The following is a 25,094-nucleotide window of genomic DNA, read 5'->3' as shown; positions in this document are numbered from 1 at the left end:
GTAATACTTAACAAGTAAGAGTTTATATGTACTTCGGTTGAAAATCACGAAATTTAGTAGTTTAGTATAATTTATATAATTTAGAAAATTAAAAGGAATCAGTGTTACTAATTCAGATTAAAAGAAGAATACTGGAATTCTGTACTTTATGGGAGAAAATTAACAATGTTTTTTTCCTATGAGGACAACTTGGCTTTTAAAATGGAAAACCAATTTTCTAAATTATATGATAACCATAACACATCTAAACACATAAGTGATTACAGAACTAATATTCTTCCTAGAAGTGAAAATGGTTTCAATGCCTTTAGGTCAAGAAATAGCCTACTGCTGGGCGCCTGGGTGGCTCAGTTGGTTAAGCTACTGCCTTCGGCTCAGGTCATGATCCTGGAGTCCTGGGATCGAGTCCCGCATCGGGCTCCCTGCTCAGCGGGGGGTCTGCTTCTCCCTCTGACCCTCTTCCCTCTCGTGCTCTCTGTCTCTCATTCTCTCTCTCTCAAATAAATAAATAAAATCTTAAAAAAAAAAAAGAAATAGCCTACTGCTGAATCTTTTAAATTTACTATTTTCCATATTATTTCAAATAGGCATATTAAAATCATACCTCAAATTCTTCAGTAAACCCATTACTTGCATGTAAGTCTGCAACATGCTTTGGAAAGTGCTTTATTGGAATTGCTCCAACATCATCTAAGTAAATAAAAAAAAATTAGTTCGGAAAGGATAATTCAACAGAAAGGAATATGCCTCTCACTTATAAAGATTTATAAAGTGCCTTCTTCTCAAACAACCTCAAAGTTCAATTATTCCTACAACCCCAAGGGAATTGCAGCTTCCAATGAAACACTAAGCAACAATGATCAATTTTCTCCAAATTTACTATCAATCATAACTTGCATTTTATAATTCTGATTTGATCATGAATCTTTTTTCCATTCATACTCTAGAGAAGCAAGAATTAATTTTTAAAGTTAAATAATGAATACCACCAAAGCCTCACGTCTTATCAATGGACTGCATCTTTTTATGGGTAACTTTCTTTAACACGAGTAGGAGTTGCATTTCCGTTAACACATTTCACATGAATGTGATTTCTGGGTAAAAAAAAAAAATGCAGAGGGAGGGTGCCTGGGTGGCTCAGTTGGTTGGGCGGCTGCCTTCGGCTCAGGTCATGATCCTGGAGTCCCGGGATCGAGTCCCACATCGGGCTCCCCGCTCAGTGGGGAGTCTGCTTCTCCCTCTGACCCTCCCCCATCTTGTGCTCTCTCTCTCTCAAATAAATAAATCTTTAAAAAAATGCAGAAATATTTTCAATTTTACCATGAACTAAACATAATATATAGTGTAATTTCAGTTTTATAAAATTACATAGCTTAATGTTTTACGGTTAGTCAGATGTTTACATTTGAACACATTTTTTCCTTCTCTCCATAAATAACAGAAAACATTGATATGCAGACTATTCATTAAGGATAATGTCAAAAACCTTTGGGACTTTTAATATGTAAAATTTCAAGAACTCTAACTTGAAAATATGCTATGTAAACAAAGTCATTGGATCTGTTAATTAATTGTGAAGGGGCCAAATTATTTTAACTGGCTGTTTTTTCTCCCCCCTCCCCCCCCGTCTGGAAAGACTTTCTTAGATTAAACATATTACTAGTTCACAGTATGCAATTTCACAAGTGATTTCTCTGACAAGGAAACATCAAACACATTTCACTAGAAACACTTATTTACATCAACAGATGTTCAGCATCTAGGCCATTTAATATTTTTAAGCTTCAGTTACCAAGAATTTGTTGATTTTTTTAAAAAGTAGAATCCATCTGTTCTCTCTCTTAGATGAGTGTACCTGAATACTAAAATTGAATTAGCCAGTTAAGCTTGAGAAACACTAGACAAAGGTGTAATTCTGCCTTCATATCTGCAGAAGGATCTTGCCTGGAAGTAGCTTTTATAATTAGACAAGAAAACAGAAATAACTTGTCACATCTAAACCATTAGCTCTTCTCATGAGGGTCCTTCAAACCCATAGATGTAATCCTGCACAGCTAACCTCTTTTCACAACCAAACTGACTACTTTTTATTTACAGTCATGTGTTTTGGTCATTTCTTTCTCGAACTGGTCTGCAAGTAAGTGAGACTAACATATCTTTTTAATTTCTGATTCTACATGGAAAGGAAGGTATCTGGGTGATCTGGAGCGCAGGTGAAATGAGGAAATGCCCTTGATCACAACTCTTCTGAGAAGTAGAACAGGGGATTCTGGAGTTCCTGGACAACGTCCTGATTTGGGATTATTTAACTGATTTTGTTCTGCCTTTAAGGTTTTGTATGTTTTTATTATAAGGAGAGGCTATTAAAATTTTCTAACAATAAAAAAAATAATAAATGATATGGGACTTGGGGCGATATCATGTTAATTTGCTTACGCATGCTGAGGGCGTCTGCACACGAGGGATGAAAGGGAAGGGAATCAAAATGTAAGACACCTGAGAGCTGCCAATCTCAGAATTCTGAATATGTTAATGAGAAAGTGTGCTGTACTAAAATAAAGGTACAGAATTTTAAAATTATCTAGAAAAACAGAAGTAAGTGGTGGCTAAAGACTCAGAGTGGATAAAAGAGGAAAAAGCCAAACACTTTTAATTCCTATGCCCCCTGAAAATTACACAGAAAATGCTTCTCTCTCTCTCTCTTTTTTTTAATGTTTTTTAAATCATGAGATTTGAGGAGATAACATCTTGTGGAATTTGGGCCTCTAACAATAACATATAGAGTATCAGTCAATTTAAAAAGAGGCCTCTTTAAAAGAACCACGTTGACGAATTTTTCCTTCTGTTTTCCCTGGTTCGGTGGTTCTCTGTGTCTGTTTTATCCTCTATCCTCCAGAGCTTCTTCCATGGTTCACATATTCTGGGCAATTCCTTTTTTGTTACCACTTTTCATTCTGAAATGTTATAAAATGTTAATCAAGTAAATGTGTGTGATCTTACAGTGTGCACTCGAGGGTCAACGGATGTCTCAGTCAAAATGACCCTGGCCAATTCTTGAATATTGTTAACCAGGTAAGTTCTGCTAAAAATAGACAGTCTTCAAACTGTTTGACATTGTGACTTTAAGTATTTCAGGCAATTACACATTCTTTGTGTGCTCATGTTTTTCTTCTACTCCCACCATTTTATAGTTTTTTTTTTCCCCCTACTGTAGCTAGGGAAGCTTTTCTCACATAAATTCAGATGATCAGAAAGAAACTAAGCATTATGCTTCTCTTTGTTATTTTGTCCTATCCAGCCTTACTGCCTTGGTTTAGTCTGACTTCTGTGGTTCAGGTTTCTATTAAAGTACTGGAAATGGCTGAAGGTCAGCCTTATTCTTAACTAATATTTTATTGCTATGTTATGTTAACAGACTATACCTGAATATTATGAATTATTTTGCCATATCATCTATGTGCTTAAAAATGTTCAAAATTAATGAGAATAAGATAGAAACCTTGGTGCCTGATACATGGCAGTAATAAATATTTGGGGCAACTGAAGTATTTACTCATATCCATTAGAGCCCTTTGCAAAGTACTCCAGTAAGGACAAACCTTCCGCTACTCCTGGTCACACCTTAAGCTATTACCTGAAATTGGAAAGACAGGTGTTGGAGGTGTGGATATTACTCGAGGGGAGGTACTGTCCTCTAAATAAAAGTGTGCAGTCTGGAAGCATTTCCTGGAAAGAAAAGAAAGCAATTTATTTACTAGCTGCCATAAGACTACTTCTGAGCTGCTTGCAAATTATGACAGATATCTCCAGAATTAAAACATAAATGGAAAGCTATATCTATTTTATAAAACATGAAGTATTAAAGAATTTTATGGCCTCCAAATGGATCTCAGTTCTACATACGCCAGATGCGTCCGAGTGAGGAGATACCGGACACGCTGAAAACAGAGATGGCATTTGAAGTTGTAGCTGACTGGTACCCGACAGGATTTTGCCGCGATAAGGACACTTCAGTGCCCTAGTTACTCTTCCACTGTTGCCATATACCAGCGTGTCCTGCCACCTTGGCCTGGACCGGAGTGGAAAAAATCATGTCCAAAGCTCTTTTCACTCAATATTTAAGTGACCATACCTTTCTGAGCATATTCAGCATATGCTAGCAAAAGGTAGCTACGGCTATGTAGAAATGTAATTCCACAGTGGTAATATTTTGATGAAAAAGGAAGACAGCTTTATCCTGAGTATGATAATGCAGTAATGACAGAACGAAGTGAGGAAATAATGAGCATATAACCAAGACCAGGCGTGATTTTCTTTCCAACAGATGCTAGTCTTGTTGATGAGGGTTTTGAGAATGAATATATTTGGAATCAACGACAGCTATGACCTACAATGTCACCTGAATCTATTTTCATTCAGATAATAAGAGTAACATCTGGTAAGAGCACACCACAAACTATTGAGAAGAGCAAAGAACCAACTGCTGCTTTAAACTAATGCAAACCATACTTAATTAAAAAAATTTAGATAATTAAAACTGCTAATGACACTCTTTGATGTGGGTCATTTAATTTATTTGAAATATTATTCATGAGCGGTTAGGCTTAAATAAAAATATCTGTTTGGGTAAAAATGCCAATCTCATTTTCAACTTAAGATTCAAGCTACAAGGTACTTATTCTAATGAGCTTTAACATAACATTTGTTCCTATAGGACACACCTCAATTGTAAAATTCCTTCAGTAAAAAGTTCGCTGCATAAAATTCTTCAGTGGCCTCCCCGTGGAATTAGAATGATATTCAATTATTTCAGCAAGGGCTATGAGACCCTCCATGACCTGGTCCCCCACCTACATCAGGGGTGTCCTCTCCTAGGATCCCCTATTACTAAGCTCAGGCCCACTCTGGTCTTCTGTTCCTCCTTCCAAGAGGCCCCATCAGTTCAACTTGGGGCTTTGGCTCTTGACATTCCTTCTGGCCACCTGCTTCCTTCCCATCATTTTTGCACTGGCTCAAGTGCCACTTCCTGTGACAGTCCTTCCCTGATCACGTTGCTAAAAGTACTAGCTCATCCCACCAAGTCACTATTATAGTCCCTTTTGTCAGCTTTGTGTCACTTACCACTTTCCGAAATTCTTTACTTATATATTTGTCTTACATGGTTTTAGTTGCCCTCATCAGAATCTAAGCCCCACGAAGGCAAGGGGCTTTGTCTAAACACAGTGTTAGTCCTCAGTGCAAAGAGCGGTGGTAGGGGCCCCAAAATATTTGTTCAAGGAATTCACTGCTGTAAGTATGAGTAGTATAAAATTATATAGTTTATTTGTAACCTTAATGTCACAAGCAAAAAAAAAAAAAATCCAAAAGCAATGATGTGCATAGTGAAGATCAACCCTCTGCTGTGATCATATAAGCCTTTGATAAGAGGACACAGATAATCAAGAGAACACAAGAATGTCTTCAAGAGAGAACAGGTGGTGTAGGAGGAAGATGAATGGATATGGAATCAAGTGTCAGAGCGACCTGAGCTAGGTCCACATCCTGGAAAGTGGAAAGAGTACAGCAGACTATGAATGAGGGGAGGGCTGAGGGCCACAGGTCTCATGATAAAGAAACTACCCAACTGAGAGTCTGCATTTGAGCACAACTGAAACTGGACTGGAGCAGAAACTATCGGGGGAGTTTGGTTTATTTGTGCAACTGCAGATGTAGCAGGTCCTGCCACATGGATAGGAAAACACCGGGCTTGCTACTTCTTCTAAAATCACAGTTAAATCTCTTTGATTCCTCTAAAATGTGGTTACACAAACTGGTAAAAGTGTTACTGTTTATTTTTCAATGAATCTTAAAGTTGTAAAATGTCTTAAGGGACCTAGTGCAAGATTGCAACAGATAAAGAATCTCTCTGACATATAAAGATTGTCTCCGGTGACAAGGACCTCATTCCTTTATGAATCATCCTTAGTTGCTAGATATTTCTTTCTCATACCAACTGAAAACTCATTCTAAGTACCTCTAAGTGGTACCCAAAGAGGAGGCCTTTTCGTTACACTGTTATGCTTCTTACTGTCGATATTTTTTTTGCTATCAAGCCAAAAATGTGATCTCCCTGTTACATTGATATATCGGCTCAATTTCTGTACTTGACAGGTTTTTAGATACTGGTACCCAAGATCTTCCAGTACTTAAATACTACCTAGCTACGGCCCTCACCTGTTTTGACTTTCTTCTTGAAGTTTATACTCCAATAATACAAACAAGTTGCAGATCACTGAACATGCCTTGTCCCGTCCTCACTCACTATTTCTCCTCCCTGCTTTAATCATGGTTCTCCTGACCAAAATGCCTCACTTATGAATATGCCAGGCAAACACTATCCTCCTTAAAGACAGGTCGGAGGTATCTTCTCTGTGATAAAGCCTCTCATTCCTAAGTAGCCTCTAGCATTCTAGTTTCTCTCTTTTCACTGCACCCCCATCCAACACAAACTTCCATGCCTTTACAAAGACTGTTTTTTTTTTTTTTTTTAAAGATTTTATTTATTTATTTGACAGAGAGAGACATAGCGAGAGAGGGAACACAAGCAGGGGGAGGGTCAGAGGGAGAAGCAGACTCCCCGCCGAGCAGGGAGCCCGATGTGGGACTCGATCCTGGGACTCCAGGATCATGACCTGAGCCGAAGGCAGTCGCTTAACCGACTGAGCCACCCAGGCGCCCAACAAAGACTGTTTTGAAAAATATGGTTAATTAATCCAAGGATGACCTTCACTTCCTGAACTCTATTCTACATAATTTTAAATATTTTTAAATTAATTGTTAGTTAGGGTTATTATTTTGCAATATATTTGTTTTGTGCCTATATCCTCATTACATTTTTAAATGTCTTTTGATTTATATAAACCCAACTCTGAATGTAGTGCCAAGAATACAATAGGTGTTAAATGTTGAATGATTAGATGGATTTCCAGGAGTAACTAAATTCCACTAACCATAGGTTATTCAGCTGCATCCTACACTTCTTGCTTACCTGAGCCCCAAATGGGATAACTTAAAATCTCAAAACATTTGGGAGGGAGAGGTGAAATATATATATCTAGAGTAAAAGATGGATGGATGGATGGATGGATGGATGGGTAGAGAGAGGATGGGTCTAAGAAAATGGGAAGAAGGCAGCACCTCACAGAACAGAAAAAGGTAAATTCAAACTGGTATTAGGGTTTAGTATGTTTAATATTCACTGTAGGATCTGGGTAAATACCAACTCTACTCTTTTTAGTTATATAAGCAAATATTTGTTGGTCTAGCAAATAAGTGGTCCAATAGCATTACTTGTATTAACAAGCAACAAAAGAACGTTATAAAATCATACCAAAAAACTTGCAGGTGGGAAAAGTTAAAATAGCATGGGATCAATTCTTGATGAAAGTAATAATATATTGCTCAGTATATTTTATAGGGCAGTTTTACCTAGGAAGTGACATTCTACTAGAGGCAGAATGGGTTGGTGGCTTATCCTTAATGACTCATAAATTTGAACGTAAGATCAAGAGAAAACTCATATTGCTTTTCTTCCCACTCCCCAAAGCCAAAACAACTGTCTATGTAAACATAGACAAACATTCTTTTCTATACTGCTTTTGATGGAGTGCTATTTTGTTGATTATACCTTTGGTATTTTTCAGGTTTCAACGCTTAAAAAGGCTCTCAAAAGTTTGCCTTTTGTCTTCTTTAAAAAGAACTTTTCTGAAAATCTTCCATATTGAAGTCATTTTGCAACTTAGAAACTTACGATTTGGCTCATGTAAATTCTGCCTTAAAACATCTGGAAAATAATTTCAAGGCATATTATTTAATGTATGACAAGATTCAATATCTATAGTCCATCTGTTCTGTATAAGCAGTGAATGTCTTCACGTCTATGTGCTAAGTGTTGATAACTATGTCTCTTGCTAATTATCACTCAGCCATGATGAAAAAAGTGATGACTGTTTTAAACTTGTAGACATAGGTCCTATCAATCAATGTTAATCTGATTATTTGATTTACACCTTTTCATCACACTAAGTATTTAGAATTAAAAGCCAGAAATGTGTAATTATTATTCCATTTTTTGGATCCTTATACAAATATAACCATATTCAAAAATTATGCTGCATTCATCGCAGAGACCCTAAAGAAGGTCTGACTGCAATCTTAGAGATGATCTAGTGAACCCTCCCCCGAAATGGTAGAGAGAGGAAAAGATGGCTAAGTGACATGCCCAAGACCATAGAACAAATGCCAGGCAGAGCTGGGAAAGGGACCCAGATTTTATCACCCCTAATTTGTTCTGATTTCCTGCTACAACATGCTTTCTCTCAAGGTTTACCCAAAACCTAGGGGACCACCTTGAGTTAGGTAAGAGACAAAAGAAATGACTCATTATATCATTTTACAATTATTTTTTTCTCCTAAGAAATTAGGTTAGAAAAACATTTAAATATATCAGCTTGGAAAAACTCATAAGGGCTGAGTTACTATTAAGACTTTTGTGGGTATGCCATTCTGTTTTTGAATCTGTCCACAGGCTGTTCTTTCCACAAAGGTCTAAAAGGTTTTCATACTGGCCAGTGAAATCATATGGGTCTACACCAGAATTTGAATTATCTCACAAAAACCTTGAAGGATGCACTAACATTGTCATTTTCTGTCACCAACTAATACCCCTGGGGTATTACTGATCTAAAAAGTTACATTTTGAAGTGAATTAATTTCAAATGGATGTGAGAAGGACAGATATGTTAAATTTTAAATGGGTAAGTAAAAGAGTGACAGATTTTATCAGACTGTTCGATAGACAGATATAAAATACATAAAATCATCAGAATGCTCATATTTTAAGCTAATGCACTCTGAATTCAAGGTACATAAAGTGTTATTTGTGAGGAAAAGAGAAACATCTTGTTGGTGAAGGTCAACTTAATATTTTTCAACTGGTAAACCATTTCTCTTTTTTCTGCACATTATACAGATGAGATGACCCATTATTAATAGAATATAAAAACCATTACAGGGACGTCTGGGTGGCTCAGTTGGTTAAGCGACTGCCTTCAGCTCAGGTCATGATCCTGGAGTCCCAGGATCGAGTCCTGCATCAGTCTCCCTGCTCAGCGGAGAATCTGCTTCTCCCTCTCACCCTCCCCCCCTCATGCTCTCTCTCTCTCATTCTCTCTCTCTCCAATAAATAAATAAAATCTTTTAAAAAATAAAAAAATAAAAACCATTACAGATTTTAATTTTCCATGAAATATCAAATCATATTAAATAAGACACTTCCAAATTTGCAAAAAATAAACTTGAAATATTAAGTAAAAAAGATTAAAATTCTCATTCTAATTATTTCAATATTATAACTGTAAACCATCTGACATTGTTATTGGAAATTTATTCTAACACCATTTTTTATGAAGTATAATTTGGATTTATTTTCCATCTTATTTTTAAAAAGTTAACTCTAATTCCAATTAATTTCAAAAATTGGTTTGGCAGGGAAAATCAGATTAGAAACCAGGAACCTGAACAAACACAAAATCAATGTTGGTAAAAAGTTTGGCCAACAAACCCCGGGGGAGTAGGGAGAAAAGCAATACGAATTCTTTTTTTTTTTTAAGATTTTATTTATTTATTTGAGAGAGAGAATGAGAAAGAGAAAGAGAGCACATGAGAGGGGGGAGGGTCAGAGGGAGAAGCAGACTCCCTACTGAGCAAGGAGCCCAATGCGGGACTCGATCCTAGGACTCCAGGATCATGACCTGAGCCGAAGGCAGTCGCTCAACAAACTGAGCTACCCAGGCGCCCCGCAATATGAATTCTTGTTGAGCAAACATTTATGGGTTGTGTACTGGGTTCATGCTACTCTGCTGAGCATGGAATCTTCTGTAAAAAAGAGTCATTGGCAATTAAAGGAATCAGTGAAGAAAGCAGCTTTGTTTGCATCGTGTTATGGACAAAACAGACTCCCAGCTCATGTATAACAAAAGTATGATCTGTTCTCTGTCCTCTGCGGTTTACTCTTTTCTGTAAAAGCAGTCTGATATGAAACACAGCTTGTCATGAAAACATTCTACCTTAGTCAACCAATGTCCAGACATGCAACTGTGGGCTCCAGACCTCACTGTCTCAGACACACCCAGCTGCCCCCTGCTTCCCATTCTTCCCGCCTGCTGTGTCCCTGCCTGGAAGGTTGGTCTCTGGTCTCCTTTATCTCCACTTTCTGAATCTTATCCAGCTCAAGCCCTACATCTTACACTTACTCTGTCATCTTAGCCTATAAGATCCCTTGTTCTCTGACCCTGTTACCATTAGCGATTTCTGTTGTCATATGTAAACTTTTATATAGTATGTTATAAATTTTTCATGGGAAATTCTCAATAAGCATAAATTTCTCAGCCATCGTGACTTCATTCATTTGTTCACTCACTCATTTATTCATTCATTCTTTTTTGATATTTTCCATAGTAGTCATAGTACTACACACATGGGAAATGGTCCATAAACATGATAAATATTTTTGAGTAAACTGAGAGAATATACTTTAAGATAACACATAAAGAGTGGTCATATGAACTTACAGGAAGATGTTGCTTAAAAAAAGGAATTAATTATAAAGCTTCTGAACAAAATTCTCTTTTAAAACAAAGGAAGAAATTACTAAGCTATGATTCCTTATATCGTCATAAAGTTTTTGTTTTCCTAGATACAGTTATAATAGTTATACTGACTTACATTGTTTCCCCAGCAAACTCCCTAATTTGCAGTGTGTTCTGCTTGCTATGGGACAGGAAGCTTAGGATGGATGCAATTTTCTTTGTCCTTTAAAAGTCTTAATAGGCTATTGATGACAGCAAAGCTATATTTCATCCTCAAGGCAAATTATAATTAATTTTAAAGTCCTATGCATTTTAATACAGTCATCAACTTTATTTCCTCATCATATCCACATTTTAATTGCTTGATTTTTACATTTATGTATGGGTTATCTTTTTTTTGTTATCAGTATGCCATCGATGTGCAGCTTGTATAAAATCCACTATTACAAATAAACTCTGTTTTTACTATATCAAAAATTATGTTTTCCGAAACAGTAACTTTTGAAATTGTCACAGCTGGAGCGTTTAAGCTGAGAAGCTTAGATTTACGTTAAATGCTATGATAATGTTTGAATGTTAATGAGATTAATATCAAAGTACGCTGTCAAAATACTGTATTAAATATTAACGGAAGCCGGAATTCCTCCATTTTAACTTTAATTGTTTCATTGAAGTATGAAGAACAATCAAATCTTGTATTGTCATGTCTTTGGATTTACAAAATCACCTTATTTATGGTTAAATTAATGGTAGCTCTCAAGTAAAACGAATTTTGAATATGCTTTGAAGAGCTTTCAGGTAAACAACAGGCAGAATCTAAGCTTTATGAAACACACGTCTAAAACAAGCACTCAACTTACCTCCAGTAGATGAGAATACCCACAAGAACCACTAGACAGATAAAAGTCAGGGCTGACACGATCACGAGGGGTATAACTGCCTTCTTCTCGGATTCCAACCCCTCAGCTAGACCAATACGAGACTCATGGCTACTATTACTGGCCTCTGTAGTCGGAGAAAATTGAGAGAGTTGATATTTAAGCTTAAGAATAAGTCACAACATTTTTCAACCGAGTAAGTGCAACCTTCATTGCCGGTGCTTACCTTTACAATTTCAAATCTATGATACAAAGAGTGTCTACAATTACAAGCCAATTTAAGTAAAGCAAAGTTTAAAAAGTAAGGCAGGCTCTCCGAGCAGAGATCCATACAGGTGTTGTGGCAAGAAATGAGCATAACACTGCCTTGAAAAGCTTGCTAAAAGGAAAACAGAAGTATTAAAATAAAAAAACTACCCAGTTTTTAAATAAAATGACCAGGAAAAACAATGCTACTTACTGTACCATATATAATCTTGATTTTCCAGACTTAATTTTAATAAGATGTTTCTAATTCTGCAATTAAATAAGTAGCTAGGAGCAATTAAAAATTCCATAAAGAGGGAAGGTTAGGATAACCCTTCTTACATTAGGATAACCATTCAACCCAGAAAACTATTAAAAATTTAAATGTAGGTTGCTTTTAAAGTGTTACTTTGAATGCCCTTCTTATCAACTACTTTTCTCTACCAAAAATAAAAATACTATTGCATGCGAACTGAAGGAATACATAGATCGAAGGAATTCTTTTCAAATATGCAAGTGTAAATTACGGAAAAGTTTAACTTCTGTCTTTGGATTAATTTTGAAAGATGGCAAGTGACTATTTTTGTCACCAATTAGGTGCATTATCACCTTAGCACTTTCAAAATCATTGCAACTGGCGCCATTCTTCCAAGTTGCTCAAAAGAGTTTCAGAACTTCAGGGTATCTGGGGCCAGTCACAATGCTTCCCTTCTCCTTTGAAGTGTGTGCATTGGGGAACCAACCCAACTGGACATCAGAACTGCTCTGCCAAAGTAAGAGCTCTTAGTGTGTGCCTGCAGAAATTCTGGAAGAACTACATCCAAGTTCTCCCATGAGAGTCTACACTGTGTTCTAGACTCCCGGCACATTAGGTGCTTTATATACCAAGCATCTTACTTTAGTGATAGGACACAAAGGGAAATCGGTTTAATTTCAAGATTGAAGAATACATTTGAGAGTAACAAATTCATAAATGCAGCCCTAAAGTAAGTATATCTAACGGCAGAGAACTTAAGTTCACATTTTGTCTATTAAAACGATTGTTACCTAAATGGAAGTTTTGTGGCTAAACAATGAAGTAATCCACTTAGAAAAGTCCCGAGTACCTAGAAATTACAAATGGTGGTTAATATCATTATCTGTATCAGTCACTCTTGAAATGTCATTCCCAGAATATTGGCATTGGCATAGCCTGGAACTTGTTAGAAATGCCAGTTTTGGGCCCCATGCCAACCATCACAAAGCTGCTGAACAGAAACTCTGTAGGTAAGGCCTAGCAATCTGTGTTTTAACAAGTCTTCCAGGTGATTTTGATCCACATTCATGTCTGAAAACCAATAATGTACATTAATTTATATACAAAGTGAGCTTATATAATAATACTATGTATATAGGTGTATATGTATATATATGTATGTATGTAGATACATACATATCTCATTTATATATATGTATTGCATACATATATATGAGATATGTCTGATCATATATATAAGATATATAACACATAAAGCATGTAACAAATTACCATACATATCACACACACTATACACACATGCACACATATATAATCTTGTAATACAGATTTTACTCATAAGTTCTCTGGGGGGTCTGATTTTAAAATAAACATTTTCGTTGAGGAGTTAGAATGATAAATCCATGGTAATCACATATTATGAAACCCAGGTATTTTATTCAAGATGAGATACCACATGAAAGTATAGATAATCAGGGGCCCCTGTCTGGCTCAGTCAGTAGAGTATGCAACTCTTGATGTCGGGGTCATGAGGTGAAGCCCCAGGTTGGGTGCAGAGATTACCTTAAAAAGTAAATAAATAAATGAATAAATAAATAAATAAATGAATAAAATATCCCCCCAAATTCAAAAAAATATATTTATAAAAAAAGGAAGTACAATCAACTGGTTGTTGCTTTACATACTGTAATGGGGAACAACTAGTTGTATTGATCTTCATATTCATTAGTTGAGACTAAAATATCTATTTCAATATGGTCCAGTAGTGTATATGAGCTACTTAAATAAGACAAGAATCTACCTATAGATGATCAGTAGACAAAGTTAAGATTAATACTTGAAAATACATTTTTAGAATAAAACAGTATACTTTTGGTATTACAAATTAAGCATTATGTATATTTTATTGTCCTCAATAATGAAAGCATAGTCTCCAAGAGACAGACACCAATAACACATGATTCCAGCCTCAGTTTTGTGTTGACTCCCTACCTGACCTGAATCAAGTAATTTAGTATCTCTGGGTCTCAGTTTATGCATTCATAAATTGCAGATACTAATTTTGCCTTATCTATTTTGTTTTAGGGAACATGTCTTATAAATTATTCTACATTCTAGAAGTACATAATAAAATAATAAGTTTCAGAATTAGTCTGTATGCATTTGATAAAGAGCCATATTCAATTACTTTGTAAGACAGAGTACATATGATTTTTTGTAGATACAGTTTTAAAAGTGGGCAAGAATTCTTCCCTAATCTTGTTTGATCTTAGTTACTCCATTAATTATGTTACCTGATGATATTGGAAGTTATATTCCTACTGTTTTCTCCTCTGAGTGGGAGAACATACTCTTAATTAATCAAATTAGTGCAATGATAAGAAATTGCTAAGTTTTAATTCATAATTCTAGATTTGGCATTTTGCAATATATATATAGTTTCCCCATAAGAGCATAATCTGGCAAGAACATGCTGATGATGTCACTACCTAGTAAGATAGAAAAAAAAGGGATGAATTCCTGATATGTCTTTAAAATAAATCTAATAAAAATTTTAAAAAAACCTGAAATTTAATTGAAGCCAGATAACAATTCATATACATGGCAACACTAATGAATATAGTGACCTGTGGATTCATTATTCATTCTCACATATCAGAGTTTGTTTAAACTGGAATGCAAATGTTAAATAAGTATCAAGTCAGAATGTAGAAAAACTTCTCTATCAAAATGTACAAACTTTTAATTGCTGCTGCACTGACTGGAGGAAAAATATACAACTAATTGAAAGGATGGAAATAACAAAGAGAAAAAATACCCTGATGAGACTGGTATCTATGATCTGGCTTATAAATATCTGCTTTTATGCAATAAGATTGCAAGCTGTTACCTTAACCTACCTTTTGACTTACTACGTTAACATTTAAATATTATCATTGTTAATTTAAAAAAAATGCCTTAAAATTTAATAAAATCAAATTATAAAATTATTATGATCAAGGCAATGAAATTATCTAGTATTTCATATGCCTAATGGTACTGAATTTCCCTTTTCTCCCCATGGGCATTTAAAGCAAACATCTGTATTATATATGTTGCAAGTAATCTACTTGAAGGAACAGCTGGCCAATAAACTAATTTGCATAAAATACATTAACAAATGAAATGCATGTCTACAGAAAATGTTCTAGTGTTTTACATCTTGTCATACAATACCTATACATACTCTGCATATTAATGACCATTATCTAACTTCTTAAAAAGGTGTATAACCACAAGTACAAAGTAGAACGTGTCTTGTTAGTTCACACTGCCCTCTTTAGGCAACACTAAGGTAATCAAACAAAGACAACTTAAAAAAATTAAAAGCTTCTTTAAAACAAAACAAAACAAATCTTACCATTAACTCTCAAAACTCAGCAATAGAACTTTTTGTAAAGCTCCCCAGGCTGATGTGGATGTGCAAATTATCATATCTTTTCCGTGGGGTGGGTCAGAGAGGTGTTTATAACATATTACGTATCAGAGTTTTAATAATCCATTTTATAATTCAGTGAAATTAGATTACAACTTATTTTAGAACATAAGTGAATATAAAAATTACAACTGCCTAAAAACAGCACACTCCAATCTATCATTTAAAAAGCAGTATACTAAAAATGCATTACGCACACATAATTGCTCCCACATGTAACTGGCATCTTGTAGAATATGAAAAATTGACAATAAATAAGAAACGTTTTATCTATCCACTAACCAAGACGTGTTGAATATTCATTTGAAATAATGACTAAAATCATACTTTAAAAACTGTAAATGGATTTGCTGAGTGTCTTGATTAAAAAACAAAATGATGTGCCACTTCACCAAATTTCTCCTTCCATGATTTTTCTATTTTTTGAGGAAGAAAACCACCACACCTCGGTCTATCTCTTGGATCCGTAACTAACCTGCCTCTGAAATGTTGAATACTTCTGAGTGCCTGCTAGTAAGAGTTGGTGTTGAGGACTGTGGGGATCCAGGAGTTATTTCTGAGTCAACTGCTTCCAGGACCCCATCAACATCTCTTTCATTAACGTCTGGAAAACTGAAATCTGTGGAAGTCTCGTTATCATTCGGGTTATCTGAGAGAGCCTGCCCCGATCCGCTCTCTTCATCACTTGCAACAGCTGCCCATGCTCCAGATTCTGGAGTGAAAGGAAGCAGGGCATCACCAGTCTGAACGTCATTGTGCTGTTTTCCACCACTGGGCATTTGGGGTGGCACATTTGCTGGTGGTGATTTATCGGGACTTCTGTCCATATCGGTCTGACCGGCTGATACGACACCTGTGACGTTATTTTCTTCTTCAGAATTTTCAGATAGTGAATATGAGGTTGGGTTATTCTGATCCACAAGATTGTTCTCTTGGGTGTCTGAATCATTCATTACCTTTTCCTGAGATTCTCTATAGGAGGAGCATGACATGCACTTATTTATGGATAAGCCATCTCTATCTCTGTCATCATCATCATCATCATCATCATCATCAATATCACCATCGTCACCACCACCCACTAAATCAGCATCGGATCTGGCACTCTGAATCAGCTCAGAAGTTGTTCTAGAGGGAAACAGCAACTTGGTTGTGGGGACAGAACCATCTTTGTCAGGAGAAACCACTGTAACGGAAACATGCACATTTCCTAAAGGAACAGACTGATCGGCAGTTACGGGTGTATCAGAAACAACTGCTGGGATACCAGCAAATACCTCATCAGTGAGAGACCCCTGGGTTGAGGTGAAAACTTCATCGGAATACATGAGCTGATTTATAAGTGTATTTGGTGGCACATCAATAGATAAAACAGGAGTAGCAAACGCATGCCTTCCTTTCGGGGGAAAGGCCTGGTTAATCTCCAAATTGGCAGCTGGGAACAACTCGTCATTACTGCGCAGTGAAGGTACCACTTGCTGGGAACTTTTGCTTTTAAGCAAAACTGGTTCAAAGTATTTCTCACTTGCGTAAGAAATGGTTAAACCTTGAAGTGAGGCAGCGTGCGCGTTAGAAGCAGGCGATACCTTGACAACTGGTACAGATGTAGCGAGCAGCGTGTTTTCCCTCGAAGCAGAGTTTGAGGCCAGGAGATGCAATCCTGTAGAACTAAGGGGATCACCCTTGGGGGTATCAACCGATATTGGCTCGCTAGGCACGGGTGGAAGAGCAGTTTTAAGCAATGTGTCAACATCAGAAGCCTGAAAGGAGGGCTGCAGCAATACTTCAGTATTAAAAGAAGCTGAGGGCTCATAAAAGAAGAGCTGAGTTGAAGGAGCTAACATTTCACTAGAAGCAGGGTCAGAGGAGGCTGGCTCTGAGCTCGCACTAAGCACAGGTCTAAGCGAAGTGTCACTGAACGCTTGAGATACGGCGTGTGCAGGCTCAACTGAAAAGGTATTCTCTGGAGCTTGACTAATCTCATGATCAAAAACCTTAGTGGCAGAAGGAGCGACAGACCCTGGCAACGTGCCCTTTGTGCTAGAAAAGGAAACGGGGGATTCTGGTAAAGACGTGTTCAACTTATTTACAGTATCGTACAGGTCAGGCAGGACTGTGCTTTCCGAACGGTAAACCAGCTCACTGAAAGAAGAAATTTGCAGTTCAGTCTCATTTCCATATATTATGTCACTTTTAGAAAGCGGCTTATTCTCATCACCAAACACAGATGTTGTATATGTAAATTCAGCTACAGAAACAGGTGAAGAAATGTTAAGGGCTGTCAGACCATCTGTGTCAGGTAAAAGAAATTCACCATCAGAGGAGGCTCCAGACCACTCCCCATCCCCAGAGAGGCCAGGAGGCGGCGGTAGCCGGGATGCGATCGGGGTTATTACCGAAGACGGAGGCACCGGAATGTGGCTAGGGCTGCTAAACAAGGGAGCCGGAGGAGCTACACCCACAGAACCATGCACGGGGATTGCAGAACTGTAGGGAACAGTGAAGAGGTGCTGGGAGCCCTCATTACTAGATAAGGCATAGGAAGGTTCAGGCCCTGAAGAACGTGCATGCATCATGACATCACTGCTGGGTGGTTCAACTTGAGAAAACATAAGCGTTTTATAAAGGACACCAGATTCACTACCACCAAATTCCAATGTCTCTGAAGCAGCATGAGTAGTGGGCTGATGTGACGTCACATCAGAATATTGAGCAAGGCCGGCCTCTAACAGCAAATCACCCCCAGCCACTGGCAGAGAAGCATGCAGGGACAGCTTATCACTCTCAACAGCTGAAGTAGCTTGTGGAAGGATCTGAGAAACTGTATACAGGTGGTGAAACAATTCACTACTGAAGGAAGCAGAGGAAAATGGAAGCAAAGGTGCACCATCATAGGAAGACAGGATGGATTCAAATGACACATCGACACTGGGAAATACAGGCGTAGCATGCAAGGCCGAATCACTACTTGAAGCGGCAGGGGTAGTGTTGAGGATCTGATTGTCAAGCAACAAAGGGGTGACTAGAGGAAAGACGTCACTACTGTAGAAAGGTTGAAGAGGCGTCTCACCATTGAACACCGGCTGAGTTGTCTGTGAGTGTCCCGCGTGGACGGTGGGGACCGAGTCCTGCTGCCCGGAGGATGGAGTAAACGCACGGGGCGTCACCTCGGTCGGCAAGTAGGCAAAGGTAGAATAAGGCGGCATTTCCAGGTCCGTGACCGGGGGACCCAGTGACACCAGCGGGCCTGGAGCTGAAGACCCAGCTGCCCTCCCAGGTTCATCGGTCCGTATCGCGGTGTAGCTGGTCTGGAGGAAGCTCTCTCTGCCCGATCCAGCCTCGGGCTGTGTCGCCCCATCTGCAGCGCTAGCAAACCGCACGTTCCCGTCGGCGAAAGGATCCTTCAGAGATTCTTCAGAACCCGACGAGGCTGACTCTTCGGAAGCATTTCTTGTAGATTCTGGTAGAAGAACATCATATGTGATTGCCTCTGGGTTTTCTGAAGAAAACACATACCCACGGGATATGTTCTCAGAGGTGAACGGCACAGAAGAAGTTGTCGGACTGGAGCCTGAAGAATCGTCAGCTCCGGTATCGAGCTTGAAACTGGTCAGTAAACTCTCATCCTCACTGATGTCGGTAGATACCTCTTGAGATTCCGTTATAGAAACTGTATTTAAAGATTCCACGGTCCCGGTCAAGTTCATCTGTGGAAATGTGAGAATAGTTTTAGAGCTGTCATTCCAAGAGGCTGCCGTGCCTTCCAGAGTGTGAGGTGGCATTTTAGTCACAGTCCGCAAAATCAAAGCAACATCTTTTTGGGGGGGCTAATTCAGTGACTGGTTGGGAAGTGGAATCTAAAGATGTGTTGGGAATATCACCCTTCCCAGAGAATTCACTTCCTCTTGTTGGGGATCGGTTAGTCTTGGCCTCATTGTATTTAGTCCCTGCGTGATTGTAGTTTGTTGTAGTAGGAATCTGGGGTTCCTTTCTCCTTATTTGGTTTGTGGCACTCTCTCTACCGGGATTCACAACAGTGTCTTCTCCAGTGTCTTTTCCCTCTTCTTCCTCCTTTGAAAAGCAAACAAGATTTAATGGGACATAAGGAGATAAGAAAAAAATGAGTTCTTAATAATATCTTATACTGCATTATACTGTTAATCTTCACTTGTGGGAACTTTTCCTCATAAAGCACCATCCCTTAGAAGCCATGCCTCTATCCTTATAACCTTTATCATCCACCTTCTAGGGACACTAATTAAACTTAATGAAAACACCCTGGGCGCCTGGGTGGCTCAGTTGGTTGAGCGACTGCCTTCAGCTCAGGTCATGATCCCGGAGTCCCGGGATCGAGTCCCGCATCGGGCTCCCTGCTCAGCGGGAGTCTGCTTCTCCCTCTGACCCTCCCCCCTCTCATGCTCTCTCTATCTCATTCTCTCTCTCAAATAAATAAATAAAATCTTTAAAAAAAAAAAAAGGAGGGGCGCCTGGGTGGCTCAGTTGGTTGAGCGACTGCCTTCGGCTCAGGTCATGATCCTGGAGTCCCGGGTTCGAGTCCCGCATCGGGCTCCCTGCTCAGCGGGGAGCCTGCTTCTCCCTCTGACCCTCCCCCCTCTCATGTGCTCTCTCTCTCTCTCATTCTCTGTCTCAAATAAATAAATAAAATCTTTAAAAAAAAAAAGAAAACACCCTATTTATGGCTGCCTTTATTTTAATGCTGTGGAAATAATTAAATTACTAGATACCACAACTTTGAAACAAAGGTGCATTATAATTTGTTGATTGATAGTGTTACTTAACATGGTACTTATTTTGTTTTGTGTTTATTTGTTCAGTTCATCTGGCAACTGAATGCGTGTTCTCTCTCTGTCAAATAAATAAGTAAAATCTTAAGAAAAAAACAGATTTTCCATTCAAGACATATGCAGATATTTTTAAATTTTTTTTAATTTTTAAAAATTTTATTTTATTCAAATTCAATGAATTAACACATATTATTATTTTTAAAATATTTTCTTTATTTATTTGAGAGAGAGAGTGGAGGGGAGGAGCAGAGGGAGAGGGACAAGCAGACTCCATGCTGAGCACAGAGCCTGATGGGGAGCTTGACCTCAGGACCCTGAGATCATGACCTGAGCCCAAACCAAGAGTCAGACGCTTAACCCACTGAGCCAACCAGGTGCCCCCATAGGCAGACATTTTGTTAAAGACAAATTGTCAAGGGGTGCCTGGGTGGCTCAGTCGTTGCGAGTCTGCCTTCGGTCCCAGGGTCCTGGAATCGAGCCCTGCATTGAGCTCCCTGCTCCGTGGGAAGCCTGCTTCACCTTCTCCCACTCCCCCTGCTTGTGTTCCCTCTCTCACTGTGTCTCTCTGTCACATAAAGAAATAAAATCTTAAAAAAAATCCATGTTTTCTGGGATTTTTTTTCCTTTTTTAACTGTGCATTTTATGTCTAATCATATGCTTAGAAAACTAAACTGCCAAAAGTTTATCAAGATATGGTATTTTTAGTCCACATGGGATATGATTTTGCCAGTTTGCTAGCATTGTCATTTATTAGATCTTTTATTTATTTTTTAAAAAGATTTTATTTATTTATTTGACAGAGAGAGAGAGAACACAAGCAGGTGGAGTGGGAGAGGGAGAAGCAGGCTTCCCACTGAGCAAGGAGCCCGATGTGGGGCTCGATGCGGGGCTTGATCCCAGGACCCTGGGATCATGACCAGAGCCGAAGGCAGACGCTTAATGACTCAGCCACCCAGGTGCCCCTTATTAGATCTTTTAAAGTCGTGTACCTTAAAAGAAGAAAACTGACAGAGTACAAATTAGTAAGAACTTAACCAATATCAGGAGAAAAAAAATCCGAATTTTAAACCATGTTCAGATACCTCTCAGAATCTGATGAAGATGGGGGCACCTGGGTGGCACAGTTGGTTAAGCGTCCAACTCTTGGTTTTGGCTCAGGTTGTAATCTCAGGGTCATGGGATCGAGCCCCACGCTGGGCTCTGCCCTCAGCGCGGGGTCTGCTTAAGACTCTCTCTCCCTCTCCTGCCCCTCTCCCCCACTGAGCACTCTCTCTCTCTCAAATAAATAAATAAATCTTAAAAAAAAAAAGAAGGTGATGCAAATAATGCACCATTCATTAATCCTACCTAACCAAATCTTGTTGATCTCTATGAAGTCATACAGCCTCATGTCAACATTTCAAGAAGAACAGATCATTCATGCTCTATGATTACTTCATACATACCTGAAACCACAAATATTTTAATGTATACTCCTTCCTATATTTTCTTATGAAGTTATTGTGAATCTCTCTTCCACTATGGTTTTCAACTGTGTCACACCTGTTACTCTTCACAGCTTCCATTTAGAAAATTTTACTGTAAGGCCTTGATCATGCTGGACATACTTTATCCTTCAAGGTAATGCATTTTTATTTGAAGACAATCTAAGAAACATCCCCCAAACTATTCGTTTCCAAATTCAGTTTTAAAAACCATTACAGATGGTTTAAATTTTTTAAAAATATTTTAAAATTCCAGGAATTTGCCAACCTCCATCATTCATTCCTGCATGAATCAATGGTAGTGAACAGTGTTATGAACTAAGTATTTATGCCCTCTCCCTGATTTATATGTTGAAATCCTACCCCTCAAAGTGATGATATAAGGAATATGGGGTCTTTGGGAAGTAACTGAGATTAGATGAGGTCTTAAGGGTAGAGCCTTCATGAATGGGATTAATGCCTTTATAGGAAGAGTCATGAGAGAGCTTGCTTCTTCTGCTCTGCTCTCTGCCATGTGAAGATATCATGAGGAGCTGGCACGTATACACCTATCCATGTGCACGCACACAGACACACACAAAGGTGTCCTTCGCTGAATTTCGTGAACTCTTGTTGAAAGGTAGGTTGCTCACTTTGGTAAAATAATCCTTTGCAAGAGAGAAGTGCCATAAGATATATAAATTACTGAGATAACCATACATGTGAAAATACAACTTAACTGCTATTTATTGCCAGATGGTAGCATTAGTTATCACACTCTGTGACCTCATGCACACATGTGTACATATACATACATTCATAAGACATTAAGAATAGCACCTGCATTTAACATATACTCAGTTACGAAGAACAGTACGTTTGGGGTTAGGATGAAATAGAAGGTGCATCCGTCATTTTTTCTCTATTTTAAAAATTAGGACAATGTTAAAAATTATAAATATTCTTAAATACCTATTTATTTACAGGACATTATGCTAGCAACAGACACTTATAATATGAATAATCCAAACACAATTATTTAGATTGAACGGGCAAACGAATATATACAACTTATGTTTTGGCTCATATTTATTATCAATCTGTCAACCATTAGTTAAGGTGTTTATAAAAAAAAACTGTAGAAATATTAAGAATTGGTTAAATATCAGTCTTTTAGAAAACTTGAACACTGAAAAAATTCTGAATTATAGATACAGTTTATAGCTATAATTATCTTTAAAGTTCATTTTTTCATCATCACCACCTTTTTGTTATTTTTACTATTCTATCAAAGTGTCTTCCAATTCTTCCATGAAAGAATCATGCATATCAATTATGTGACTATAAAGTCAGCAACTAACCCTACAATGAATAATCAACACGAACTTTGATTGAAGCAAATCTGAAACCTAACCAATATTTGAACAAATACTTTTTAATTTTAAAACATTTAAATATAAAGATAGTTACAATACCTTGACTATTTCTTCAGTTCCAATTAATTCAGGGAAGAGGTCAAGTTCTACAAAATTAGAAACAAAATTATTAAAATGTTTATTCAACTATTTTAACCCTGTGGGTTTACCTTTGGATGGAGAGGTTGGGGGCGGTGGGGGGGGGGGGGAAGACTTGTTAGCTTTGAAAATACAGAATCTCCAAAAATAAAAATTTCAAATTTTAAGTTTCAACACTACTGAACACTACATAACACACCACTACACACACCTGTATAAAACTGCATTCAAAACCTTCATCTCCCCTCTCATGTGCTCTCTCTCTCTCATTCTCTCTGTCTCAAATAAATAAATAAAATCTTTAAAAAAAAAAACCTTCATCTCTATCTTCTACTCCAACTCCCTTCTCCTTCCCCCTCCCCTCTATGTGGGATTGAAGCTAAGAAGGGAGAGGCAGACAGGCTGATATTACTGAGTATAAAAAACCGAAATAATTTTTCATCAGTGTAGACCTTCATCCTTAGCAGGGTTGACAGGGAAATGCCAGGGATTAGGGGGAGAATTGACAGGATTTATTTTCTTATTCAGCTGTTTCTTCCTTCAGTTCCTCTTCTCGTTGAGGGTCAAATGATTCCTTCTATACTGTGAATTTGGGCTCACACTTATATGTACACAGGGTGTTGCACCAAATGGACAGGAAGGACTGACCAGAGTGATTCCAGGTCCTTCACCCCAGGGAAACCCAGTGGTGCTGTCTACACAAAGAATGCACTGGCCGGGATCATTCAAGTCTGCTGTTCCCAACAACCAGAATCAGTATATTTCCAGTACATGGGTATCTCAATCCTAGAACAAAACCTGTCAGTAAATGTGAGGAAAGATTAGGAGCTGGTTCTCTCTCTCCAACAAGGAATCTAGACACAATGCCAAATTACTGAGGGGCTGACCAGAGAAGCACTGTCCTTCATGCTTCATCAGAGCTGCATTGGGCTCAGCTTCAGCTGGGCATTATTACAATAATGCTTCTCTTAGTCTCATTATTCTATAGAATTTCACTCCTTCTCGAAAATTCATACTCTTCACTCTCCCAAAGTTGCTTTTGTTCTATACTTTATACCTCTAGGTATCTTCAAGGGAGATGCATAGTCTCTAAAGTTTTCAAAGGCAAAAGTGAATTAACATGAAATGTTTATCAAATCCAGGCCTGTTTTATAACACAGACTTTTTTTTTTCACAATAGCCAAACTGTGGAAGGAGCCGAGATGTCCTTCAACAGATGAATGGATAAAGAAGATGTGGTCCATATATACAATGGAATATTACTCAGCCATCAGAAAGGATGAATACCCAACTTTTACATTAACATGGATGGGACTGGAGGAGATTATGCTAAGTGAAATAAGTCAAGCAGAGAAAGACAATTATTTTATGGTTCCACTCATATGTGGAACATAAGGAATAGAGTGGAGGATCACAGTAGAAGGGAGGGAAAACGGAATGGGGAGAAATCAGAGAGGGAGACAAACCATGAGAGACTCTAGACTCCGGGAACCAAACTGAGGGTTATGGAAGGGATGGGGTGGAGAATGCGGGAACTGGGTGATGGGCATTAAGGAGGCCACATGTCGTGATGAGCACTGGGTGTTATACGCAGCTAATGAATGGTTGAACACTACATCAAAAACTAATGATGTATGGACTCTGAGAAACAAACTGAGGGTTCTAGAGGGGAGGGGGTTGGGAGGATGGGTTAGCCTGGTGATGGGTATTAAAGAGGGCACGTACTGCATAGAGCACTGGGTGTTATACGCAAACAATGACTCATGGAACACTACATCAAAAACTAATGATGTAATGTATGGTGATTAACATAACATAATAAAAAAAT

The 25,094-nt window shown here is 38.1% G+C and overlaps 1 protein-coding gene across 1 annotated transcript in view; it reads right to left on the bottom strand.

The window, feature by feature from the left end:
- Window positions 1-25,094, bottom strand: part of PTPRZ1 (protein tyrosine phosphatase receptor type Z1) — a 116,292-nt gene that overhangs the window by 28,081 nt on the left and 63,117 nt on the right. Inside the window, 6 exon segments of the mRNA XM_021699345.1 lie at window positions 605-690; window positions 3,635-3,726; window positions 11,489-11,633; window positions 15,959-19,307; window positions 19,309-19,554; window positions 23,228-23,274. Of these exon segments, the coding sequence (XP_021555020.1) occupies window positions 605-690; window positions 3,635-3,726; window positions 11,489-11,633; window positions 15,959-19,307; window positions 19,309-19,554; window positions 23,228-23,274 (3,965 nt within the window).

The sequence above is a fragment of the Neomonachus schauinslandi genome, chromosome 12 (assembly GCF_002201575.2).
Source record: "Neomonachus schauinslandi chromosome 12, ASM220157v2, whole genome shotgun sequence".
NCBI classification, from domain to species: Eukaryota; Metazoa; Chordata; class Mammalia; order Carnivora; family Phocidae; genus Neomonachus; species Neomonachus schauinslandi.
The sequence above is the reverse complement of the archived record's forward strand: the minus strand, read 5'-3'. Positions and strand labels throughout refer to the sequence as shown.